At 37.4% G+C, this 12,759-nt stretch overlaps 1 protein-coding gene across 8 annotated transcripts in view; it reads left to right on the top strand.

Annotated features, from left to right (window-relative positions):
• Window positions 1-12,759, top strand: part of syngap1b (synaptic Ras GTPase activating protein 1b) — a 224,429-nt gene that overhangs the window by 157,812 nt on the left and 53,858 nt on the right. For all 8 annotated transcript variants that reach the window (XM_059339401.1, XM_059339399.1, XM_059339398.1 and 5 more), the window contains one exon: window positions 3,031-3,152. In XM_059339401.1, coding sequence (XP_059195384.1) covers window positions 3,031-3,152 — 122 coding nt within the window. The remainder of the gene's footprint in view (window positions 1-3,030; window positions 3,153-12,759) is intronic.

Raw genomic sequence — 12,759 nt, 5'->3', positions numbered from 1 at the left:
GATGTATGGCTTTGGATAAAAGCATCTGCTAAATTACATTGTAGAATGTAGAACATTATGATGGAATATATAAATTCTTCATTTGGCTCATAAGTGATATTTAATACCTTTTTTTTTTTATTTGGTGCTAAATTTATAGCATTTGTGAATTGATAAAAATGTTGAAAATCTGTCTCAAAATTCCACATTGAGACACCAAGACCTTGAGGAACACCACAGAAAATTCCATGCTGTGATTTGATTTCAAAAACCTTTGACATTTATATGGTGAGCACTATGCAATTAGATGAGGAGGAAAATATACCACCTAAGGGATAAATATCATTTGCATTTAAATGTCATTTGCTTTTATCAAAGATTTTGAGAAATCTCTTCCAAACTTTCAACCACACAGAATCCATCAGAATACTACCATGTCGTACAGTGACATATACATGAACTAAATTTTCTGTTTCCATCTCAAAACAGATGAATAAAAAGCTGTAAATATTAAAAATCACCATACTGAAAGCTGTTTAATATGCGGTGATGCCACAGCTGTGACATGACAGCCGACAGTTTGCAGCTTTGTAACACAAAATCACTTTCCGGTTGGGGAAGTTTTTCGGGGAAGCTCAGCAGCCAGAGAGACAGTGACCATCAGAGCGAGAGATGGAAGGCTTTGCCGCGGTAAACACAACTCAAAGAAAAGCTGATGCATCTCAGCCCTCGACAGACTACTGAGTCAGCAAAAACTAAACATCAGACTGAACAGAAGTGGACAGGTTCTGGCTGCTTGTGAAAGACGGATATCCATCACTGTCTGATAGCGTGTTCACTGTGTCTAATCTGGCTCTCTCATCCCTGCTAAACCGAAAAGGAAAAAAAAGAAGCTGTCAAGTTGTGCCCCTTCAACAGTAGGCTCAAATGTCACAATTATTATTATTATTGTTATTATTATTATTATTGTTATTATTATTATTATTATTAGTAGTAGTAGTAGTAGTAGTAGTAGTAGTATTGTTATTATTATTATTATTATTATTATTATTATTATTATTATTAATAACCCTCCTGTACTCTTGGGGTCCTTTTTGACCCCAAATCATTTTCAACATATGATTAATATAGGTTAACTTTCATAGAATCGCTTGAAATTTCATGAAATTCAGCATATGTGCCCCTCTGCATCCTTCATAGATAATATAAATTTCAACTTTCTTCATAGATTTTTACGTGTTTTATACATTTTTATAACACCCATCCTCCTCAGGGGTCAAAAAGGACCCCGTGAAACTGGTTTTAGGACATGAAGACAAAAATTATTACCAACTTTTTTTTTTTTTTTTTTACCTTTTAAGGCAACTTATGACCAACAAACTGATATTTCATTATTATTGGTCAATTTTAGCCATATCTACAAAATTAGGCCTAACCTAAAGAGAAAGAAAAAAGTAATAAAACCTGATTCTTAAACGTGAAATCAACAGTGCCAATATCTTTTTACCGTAATATTAAAAAAAAGTTCTACCGTTTTTTTTAGGTTTTTTTTACAGTGAAATAAAATGATCCTTCCTCAGGCTGGTTGAGTATGTAGAGGTAAAGTTGGAGATTTGTACAGGTTAAAATGATCATTTCTACCCATGTCGATGTCTTTACTATATTTCGATTCATTTTTTAACTCATTTCATGAATAAAATAGTTTGTTTTCATGGAAAACAACACAGACATTTTCTGGGCGACCCGAAACTTTAGACTTCTAGTGCATGTCACATAAGTTTGCGTTTTACTTCTGTCAAATACTGCAACTGTGGTATTGGAGGCATTGGGACAGACCCCAACTCATCCTGCTTCAGTGTGTCATGTAAGGAAGCTCATGCAGGACAAACTGCAGCCCTGTGAGAGACTCCTGTTGGACTGTATGGCTCACCACTGCCTACCTCAGGATCTGTAAGGACAGCATGGAATTTTCTGTGGTGTTCCTCAAGGTCTTGGTGTCTCAATGTGGTATTTTGAGACAGATTTTCGACATTTTTATCCAAATCAAAAGAAATGGTATCAAATATCACTTATGAGCCAAATGAAGAATGTACATATTCCATCATAATGTTCTCAGCACTTTTACATTCTTAACTTTCACAGTGCTGAGCGACATTCTACAATGTCATTTAGCAAACGCTTTTATCCAAAGCCATACATCTTAAATTCATGTTCAGGTTTTCAGCTTTTAACTGGTGTACACCAATTATATGTTACATCTACTGTTGACCTGCTGTCTCCCCCTAAATATCACCAGAAAAAAAGACCAAATTGGGTCTACGGTTGGTCTCTAAGGGCGCTTTCACAACCCAAAGTTAAGTCCATTTGAATCAAACTCTGGTTTGTTAAATCCTTGTTACGGTATGTTTGGTTGCTTGTGAACGCTCCAATGGTCCTCTGGTGTGGACCAAAACAACCAGTCAGACTACCTGCAGAGGGATTCATTTTGTAGCTCATTTCATGAATAAAACAGTTTGTTTTCATGGAAAACAACATATTTTCTGGGTGAACCCAAACTTTAGAGTGCTAGTGCATGTCACATAATTTTGCATTTTACTTCTTTCAAATACTACAACAGTGGTATTGGAGGCATTGGGACAGAGCCCAACTCATCCTGCTTCAGTGTGTCATGTAAGGAAGCTCATGCAGGACAAACTGCAGCCCTGTGAGAGACTCTTGTTGGACTGTATGGCTCACCACTGCCTACCTCAGGATCTGTAAGGACACTGCAGTGGACATGTGGGTGTGTGTTTCTGCTGGATAATAAATGTACCTTGTGCTCTCCCCCATCATGCATCATGTGTTTCATTTCTGTCTGTCCATCTGATTTTGGTGTTAAACATCTGACACAAACCACACTTTACTCATCTGTCTTTATTTTATCATACAATCTTTCTCCTCAAACACACCCGACTCTACACAACTTCTGCGTGACTCTGCGCCACACACATCCTCCCTTTCCTCCTCCATCTGTTTGCCCTTGTTGTTGCTCTCCTCCTCCACCTGCTCCAGAGTTTCCTCAGCAGAAGGTTGAAGGGCTCCATCAAGAGGGCTAAGAGTCAGCCCAAACTGGACCGAACCAGCAGTTTCCGCCACATGATCCTCCCCCGCTTCCGCAGTGCCGACCAAGACAGGTGAGTGAGTGAGCGTGAGAGAGTGATGTCAAGCATTCGTATGTGGATTAATCTGCCGTGTCTGGCTGTGTTTGGCTGCTGCTAATCTGCAAACACTGAGCCGTTGCATTTATGTATGAAATCAAATTTTTGTCTTCTTCTCGCAGCCCGTTTGTGTAAATGTTATGGCATCACAAACTGTTTACTTTTCCATCTACTTATACAATATGAAGCACCTCTCTGATTAGAACAGGATGCTGGGATGGGGCATAACACAGTTAGTGGTCATTCACAAGTGTAAACTCATTCAGTGGGGAAATAATTTGGGTTTTATTAGATGAGTGATGCAGATGGGATCTGTAATGATGTTATTGTGTTTAATACAGTGTAAAGTTGAACCAGTGTTGGTGAGGAAATATTGTCACTGGGTGACAGCCTGCCATCCATCCATCCATCCATCCATCCATCCATCCATCCATCCATCTATCCATCTATCCATCCATCTATCTATCTATCTATCTATCTATCTATCTATCTATCTATCTATCTATCTATCTATCTATCTATCCTTCGATCTCAACCTCTTATTGTCTATCTCGTCCTCTTTTTATCTTTCTGTCTATCTTGTCCTCTTTCTTTCTATCTTTCTATCTATCTCCTCCTCTTCCGATCTATCTGGTCCTCTTTCCTATCTCTACATATTGCTGTCTATCTCTCTCTGTCTCCATCCATCATTGTTATAAATTGTTGTTTATTTTGCACTCTCAGTGTCACTTGCAATTAAAACACTCAGCACCATTGCTGTTTCTCTGAAAAAACATCCCCCTCTCTCTCCATGGCAACCAGCCGACAGCCATATGGCCGCTGTACAGACCATAATGAGTCAGTGGGAGATTTGCTTAATTATACCTCCTCTGTATCATGTACGTAGTTGTAGCAACACTGGCACTCGTCAGACACAGCAGCACACGAGTTACACGGATGTTTTTTGAGGGAAAATGTCCTCAGAGAGCAGAAGTTTTTATTTTATACTTTACTTTATAGACTTTTTAGACTATACTTTATGAAATTTGGAGTGTACTTGATCTAAGTTGTAAATGTAACATCAGCTGTGTGTTTTTGTGAACTTTCTCCATTTAGTTCTATCTTCTTTTGATCAAAAAGAACGTTTTCCTCATTAATTAATTACTAATTTATCTAGAGCACCACCTTGACGATGAATGGGAGGAATAAACAAGGGAGGATATTTTAAAACTTAACAAGGAACAATATACTTTACTAGAAAAAGACTAATTCTTCTTATTTTGTCTCCAGCTGCAACTTACAAATGTTTTTTACAATTCATAAATTATTCATTTGGTCTGTAAAAGTGACAAAAACTCAATTTTCATCTATCTATGAGTATGACTATCTATCTATCTATCTATCTATCTATCTATCTATCTATCTATCTATCTATCTATCTATCTATCTATCTATCCATCTATCTATCTATCTATCCATCCATCCATCCATCCATCCATCTTCCCATCCATCCATCCATCCATCCATCCATCCATCCATCCATCCATCCATCCATCCATCCATCCATCCATCCATCCATCTTCCCATCCATCCATCCATCCATCCATCCACCCACCCACCTACCCACCCATCTTCCCATCCATCCATCCATCCATCCATCCATCCATCCATCCATCCATCCATCAATCCATCCATCCATCCATCCATCCATCTTCCCATCCATCTATCCATCCATCCATCCACCCACCCATCCATCCATCCATCCATCTTTTTGATAGACTATACTTTATGAAATTTTGGAGTTTACTTGATCTAAGTTATAAATCTAACATCCGCTGTGTGTTTTTTATGAACTTTCTCAGTTTAGTTTTATCTTCATTTGCTCAAAAAGAATGTTTTCCTCATTTATTACGGTATTTACTTATTTATCTAGAGCGCCACCTCAACGATGAAAGGGAGGAATAAACGAGGGATGATATTTTATAACTTTACAAGGAACAGTAGTTTATTCTTCTTATTTTGTTTCCCCAGCTGCAACTTACAAATGTTTTTTTCCATTTCATAAACTATTCATTTGGTCTGTGAAAGTGACAAAAATCTCAATTTTCACAAACAGAATTCCCTAAAGTCCAACATGACTTCTTCAAAATTGCTTGTTTTTTTCCAACCAACAGTCCAAACCCAAATATAGTATTTGATTCCACTGTCACATATGCAGCAGCCACTAATCAAATTTGATAGAATGTTTGAATTTTTGCTTGAAAAGTGGCTTATTAGATTATCAAAATAATAGCCAATTAATTTCCTGTGGAATGAGAAATGAATTAATCCACTAAGAGTCCTGAGCTTTAATTTTGTCCCGTCAGTTTATCTTGTAGCTCCCACTGGAGGGCTGCAGCCAAGACAAACTCAAACTTCCAGCGTGAACAAGGTCATCGTGATAATGTAAACGCAGGGCAACGGAGCACTCAGGAGAGCGCTAAAACCCTCCGTGAGCCAGGTGTCTGCCAAGGTGCGCTTCCACATGATTTATTCATTTGGGAAGGTTGTGGAGGTCTATTATCTGCAGCTGGTCTGAGGAGACAGAAAAGTCAAAAGCCGAGGTTCAAGTCGAGGTTGTTTGCCGTTTTCACAGTTCCTGGTTTACTCTGGATGTTTTCTGTCAGGCATGTCTGCCAACATCTGCAGTTCTGATCATTATTATTCCCTTTTTTATCTTTATTTATCCAGGGAGGCTTTGCTGAAGCCATTTTTCAGCATGGACTGAAATTCATGCAGCAATAAATGTGCCTCTGAGCTCCCAAACAGGCTCTGAAAACAAGGATCTATGTTTTTCTCTTCGTGTTTTTTAAGTCATTACTTTCAACTTATTTGTCAGGAAAATACCCAAAGGGACTCAAGAGTTTCCTCCCTTTACAATACTGTAGGTCAGCCTGTCATATAACTCATATATACATATTCAGATTTTCAGCAGAGCTTCAGTGTCCTGTGTTGACCTAAATGCAACTCATTTAGGTCATTGCAGCATTTTAGAGCATTTTCTGTCCTGCAGAGTTTATTGCTTTTATGTGTTTTCATTATCAATCAATCTGTTGAGCACTTTTTCAATTAACAGATTCATTATTTAGCCTATAAAAATGATGAAAAATGCCAGTCATAATGTTCCACAGCCAGAGGTGATGTTCTCAAATATCTTCTGTTGTCCAAAACCAAAAAAAGAGTCTAAACCAGCAAATGTTTTTGCCTGATAAAGGATTGAAATGATAATCAGTTGTCAAAATATTGTAGATTAGTTTTCTATCAGAAATCCTTTTTTGGCCTCATACGTGCTGCAACCAGTGGTGGAAGAAGTATTCAGATCTCTTACTTAAGTAAAAGTACTAATACCACACTAAAATTACTCCACTATAAGTAAAAGTCCTGCACTCTACTTACTGAAGTAAAAGTATCAGCATCAAAATGAACTTAAAGTATCAAAAGTAAAGGAACTCATTATGCAGAATGGACCCAGTCAGATTTTATATATTCCAAATATATTATTGATGCACTTACAGTATGTATGCAGCGTTTTAATTTTCTCAATGCTCATTTTAACCACATAATCTACTGTTATGAGGTTTCATTAAAAAAAAAAAATTCTAATCACTTTAAATTGATCGTGTTTTTTTTATGTTAAATCTCGACCTGAAAAGCAACTAATGCTGTCAGCTAAATGTAGTGGAGTAGAAGGATGAAGTTACTTAAAATGGGAGTACTCAAGTAAATTACAAGTACAAGTACCTTAAAACTGTACTTAAGTACAGTACTTGAATAAATGTACTTAGTTACATTCCACCACTGGTTGCAACCAAGGTTATTATAGTTAACGAAAACGAATGAAATAACAAAAACTAGAATTGAAAAAACATTTTTGTTCACTGAAATAAAAATAGTTTCAAGAGTTTTTTTAAAAAACGATAACTAACTGAAACTGTATTATGTGGTTACAAAACTGAAACTAACTAAAATTATAGTGAAAATGTCCTTAGTTTTCATTCATTTCATTGCTTGAGTCATTACATACAAAAATGTTGAACTAGTTGTCAAAATCTGTCTCGCAAATTTTATACATTTTTTAAAATCTTTTTTTTTTACTGAAAATGTCTTAGAAATTGAACAATTTCTCTCAGGTGAACCTCAGCTTCCACTGATGAGAAGTGATGTGTGAAGCATTAGTTGATACCAATGATAAGCCACTTCTCTACAATCACTCAGAGCTGAATCCATAAACCCATAAACACTTTACAACATATATGAACCATCAGGACATAGTGTGGACCATTTCTACAACACTGTGACACTGGACTGTCACAGCTCTACCCAAAGGGACCTTATGTTTGTTGGTAATAAGGTGTTTTTTTCCTTTTGCACAATGCTGTAAACAAATTAGAATAGAAAAGAGCATATGCAGTAAAAATTGTGAAACATACATATTCAGTGTGCTGTTCTCAGTTACCTCATTAAATACAGTAATGTGTAACTTTACTGTAGTTTTCAAATGGTTGTGTAAATAGTATAAAGTGCTGTCTGGAGCATTTTCAGGTAGCATCACCAAGATCTGACTTTTTTGCATTGGAAAACATTTCCAGAGTAAACTGTCATAATGAAAACATGAGAGAGACATTTGACTATCTTGTTCATAAACATGGTGTCACTGACACTTTAATTGACATGAATACTTGCTTTGAGGAATGAGCTATGATCCATTTAGAGACAGTGACATGCTTCTGCAGGTTATCAACTAGGTTTTGCAGTTTGTACTAATTGTTTTGAGAACTGCATTAACTGTTGTGCAAATGTTAATAGTGATGAAACGCACCAAAGCGACTGAAAAAAAATGTAAAATGATTTAAAACAGACAAGAGCATAAAATCATATTGTTTTAGACACTGGTAGCAGAAAAAACGTTTGACCTTTTTGCTTCATTAAATGGACGCAGAATAATTTTCTGCCATTGGGCTAATTGATTAATTGACTAATCCTTTCAGCTCCACTGACGGAGCTCTTTAGTGGAGTTAAGTGTGTTTGGCTGTCAGACGTGTTAGTTCACTGCAGCATCTCTCTTTTTGAAGCATTGTATCTGCTGACTGAATCCTTATTCCTACTCTGTCATCACTGTTGTTTTCTCTAATGTGAGGCTCATCAGTCGTGACGTGTTTGGAAAATTTGCAAGGTGTGTATGTGTGCCTATGTGTATGTGTGCGTGTGTGTGTTTGTGTGTGTGTGTGTGTGTGTGTGTGTGTGTGTGTGTGTGTGTGTGTGCTTGGCCCTTTCCTGGATCAGTTTGAGACCTCTGGTTTAAGTTAAACTTGAGTGTGTGTCAAGAGGTCCAAAGGAAGCTAGAAAAATCTGAAAATGTGTCTATAGTTACCCTACAAATCATTATAAACCTGACAAGTCCCCACGAAGCGCTCCCTGGTCAGGTGAGGGACTCTACTTTGTCTGATTGACAATTTGAAGTGATACCTGTGTTTCTGGCTGCTCCAGTATGTTACCTGATTTTTTCAGGGCTGTAAAACCGTCAGAAAGGGTTAAGAAAAAAGAAAAAAGATTTTAAAAAATGTATAAAATTTGCGAGACAGATTTTGACAACTAGTTCAACATTTTTGTATGTAATGACTCAAGCAATGAAATGAATGAAAACTAAGGACATTTTCACTATAATTTTAGTTAGTTTCAGTTTTGTAACCACATAATACAGTTTCAGTTAGTTATCGTTTTTTAAAAAAACTCTTGAAACTATTTTTATTTCAGTGAACAAAAATGTTTTTTCAATTCTAGTTTTTGTTATTTCATTCGTTTTCGTTAACTCTAATAACCTTGGTTGCAACCAGTGGTGGAATGTAACTAAGTTGCAACCACGTTGCATGTTCTAGTCTTGTGTCCCAACGATGTGCTATGGACAAGACTGTGTGTGTGTGTGTGTGTGTGTGTGTGTGTGTGTGTGTGTGTGTGTGTGTGTTGTCTCTTCATGTCTTCCTGCACTTGAGCTCCCCGCTGAGACCTCCTTTTACCTCCAGCACTCCTGCTCTCTTCTCAGTCCCTCCTTTCCCTTCTCCCTCTTTCCTCTAATCCGTGCTCTCACTTTCTTCCTCTCCAAAGGATCCACTGTTTACATAATCAAAGTGATTTCCTCTGAGAGGTCTCCTCGCCCCTTCCTCTCCTATAGCCTTTTCTCACATCCTCTCCTGACCTCCCCCACCACTCTTTCTCTCTTCTCCTCTCTACTCCCCTCAATCTGACTCATTCCTTTGGGTCTATTTTTATCTCTCTCTCCCTCTCTCTCCCCCCTCGGTCCCCTACATGTAATCAGTGCACTGTTGATGAACGTTATGATTGAACGTAGACAAAAGCAGTGCGAGCGCAGGAGAGAAGCTGAAAGTCGGACGCCGCACGAAGGATATACACTATCTTTACTCTCTTCCTCATTTCCATCCTTCCTTTTCTTCTCCGAGGGGCTTCGTCACTCCTGAGCGTCCCTCCTCGCTCTCTGGTTAGACTCACTCTGTCGTCATGTGTCTGTTGGCTCGGCTTGTCTGTGATTTTACATGCATGTGTGTGTGGGAGTGAGTGTGTAGGTGAGCATGATGATGGGCTTTAATGGAAACCTTGTTCACTTAAACGTGGGTCAGGATTAATGATATTATTAGGAGTCATCTTTACATATTGTGTGTGGAATGTTTTGCCTGGATTTAACTGTAAATTAAAACTATGATGCATTGTGTAATTGCGATACAAGTAGTTATTTACATTTTGAATGAGGTTTTAATGAGTCTTTCAGAATCAGAGCAGGTTATTATAGTTAACGAAAACTAACAAAATAACTAGAATTGAAAAAACATTTTCATTAACTGAAATAAAAATAAAAATGAGAGTTTTTTAAAAAACGATAACTAACTTAAACTGTATTGTGTGGTTATAAAACTAACTTAAACTAACTAAAATTATAATGAAAATGTCCTTCGTTTTCGTCTTTGTCAACTTTTTTCATGCATAATCCAGTGTTTCTATTACTCCACCGCTGACTGTGTGTATTCCTGCTTTGTGGGCTTCCAGGAGAAGCGCGTGTGAAATTACCGTAATGACGCCATACTAGCTGTAAAGAGCAACTTCTCAGCTTTCAGAAAACATTGGAATTTTGCCGATATCATAAACCGTTTAGCTTTTAAGGTAATCGGAAGTGTGTTTGCGCAAAGGGATAAACCAAAGGAAATAAAGCCAAAATTTATTATGACCTCTTTAAATCTCGCACCAAGCGCACAGCCCATGACAAAAAACTAAAACTAATAAAAATTTAAATTTTTTTAAACTAAACTAAAACTAGCAAACTCTCTCTAAAAACGAATTAAAACTAACTGAATTTGAAAACAAAAATTCACAACGAAATTAAAACTAAAACTAATGGAACTATCATAACCTTCAATCAGAGTCACTTTGCTGTCCAATCTACTGGATTTTCTTAAGAATTAACTGAGAGCCTGTTTACACAACAACGCTTTCGAGTGAAAATGACAAAATATTTTACGGCAACAGCGTTTTTGGGGCTTAACATCGCAAAAAAGAGTGGAAATCTTAACATCTGTTTTGTTTCCGTCTAAAAGGTTAAAAACTCAAAAGTGTCTCTGATCAGCTCACACTGGCTTTCGTCGCATTTACATAACGTCCACGTGCAGTCCAGGCAAACGACAACTAACATGTATTTCCATCAGTCAGATATTCAAGTTGCCCTAGAGCAGGGATGGGCAACTTAAATGCTGCAGAGGGCCACAATTTTTCATGGACACTACCACAGGGCCACATATAGGACCGTGCACTTAACCAGATATGATGAAACTGCAATTTTAAATATGTTTACAGTGCAGTAACTTAACATATTTCATGCTCAAATGCATGTATAACAGTATAAATAGGAATACAAAAGGTTTGAAGCAAATAAAAGATAACCACTTACTGTGGAACAGAAGACCAACATTAATTACAAGAAGTCATTTTGTGCATTTTTACACTGCGCTTTTAAGATTTCATGCTCAAATGCATGTAGTTGTACTGAGGGCCACTTCAAGTGAGGGTGCGGGTCGTATGCGGCCCCCGGGTCTCCAGTTGACCATCCCTGCCCTAGCAGCTCTGATAACTATCCAGGAGTCATTTCAGCTGTTAAGCAGAATTATCACAGATTGTAATCTAACATTATTTGCAGCAATAGCTCGACCTCCTTGTCTGTCCAGACAAAATTGAAAGTCTTACTTTGTTTCTTCGCCATGTTTTGTTTTTCGACTGTAGGCTATTTCGCGCTGGCGTGCATACTACATATAATTTCACAGACTTTTGGGTCACTGTATGCACACAGATTTCCCCCTGAAGACGCTCGTAACGCAGATAAAACGCAGAATAAAAAGTGAGAACGCAACGCCACTTTTGCATATTCTGTCCAGATGGTCTCCATCTAAACAGGGCCTGAGCACTTGTACCATTAGAGCCTTGATCAGTCTGTCCACTTTACAGACACCTATCAATTATTTACAATGGATAGTTTAAAAAGTGAATTATTTCTTTATTGCCTGAAGTGTATTGTCTACTCTTTGTTCCTCTTTGCATCTCAGCAATAAAATCTTAATAAGATCAGTGTGGGTGACATTATAGCAGGACCGTCTGAATTCTAAAATATGTGTCACAATTTGTCTGAAATGAAACCTAAAACATGGATAAATGTGGATAGACATTGTTTTCTCTGCAGCACTTATACTGTCAGTGATTTAAACTGTTCTAGCTAATTAGTCGCACAATTTGCTTTAATCACTTTTTTTCATCTTAAGGGGGACTCGTGGGTACCCATAGATCCCAGATTCATTTAGATATTTTGACCGCTTTAAAAATGACCCCACCAGTTGTTCCTCCCCAGAATTTAGTCGAACTTTGCAGTGTTATTAAGCCTTTATCGGGTGAAGAACTATATTTGGTAACTTACGTGGATATCAAAATGAGGTCCCCATGTCTCTCTGTTTGGTCGTAGAACCACATGGACTTGTACGAGGAGAACTTGACTACTCCGGCATATTAAGGCCAAGTATGAATAAAAATAAAAAACCGGGGGGTAGTTGCAAATTTACTAGATTAAAGTGGCAAATCTACGAGAAAATTTTTGCAGATTTAAGAGATTTAAAGTGGCAAATCTGTTCGAAAAAAGTCGCAGGTTTGCGAGACAAAAGTGGGGAAAAACACCTTTTTTCTCGTAGATTCACCACTTTAAATCTCATAAATCTGCATATATTTTTCGTAGATTTGACACCTTAATCTCGTAAACTTTTTTTTCTCAAAATTTTATCCCCCTCCCCTGGGTCCGTAGGTTTTTTTTTACACATTCTGGCAGTATGTAATATCCTCCAATATTCTCTAGGGTTGAAATTTGGAATTTGGAAGTATTTCAACGAGTGTCCTATTAAGGGTTAAGACGGCTTCCAACATCATATCACGATATTGTTGGTACCAATAGATTAATATGATACCAGTATCTTCAATATATCCACTACAACCCAGAAACTTTATTTTGTGATATTTGCAAAAGCAC

This window comes from Centropristis striata, chromosome 8, assembly GCF_030273125.1.
Source record: "Centropristis striata isolate RG_2023a ecotype Rhode Island chromosome 8, C.striata_1.0, whole genome shotgun sequence".
NCBI lineage: Eukaryota > Metazoa > Chordata > Actinopteri > Perciformes > Serranidae > Centropristis > Centropristis striata.
This window is presented reverse-complemented; position numbering and strand designations above follow the sequence as displayed.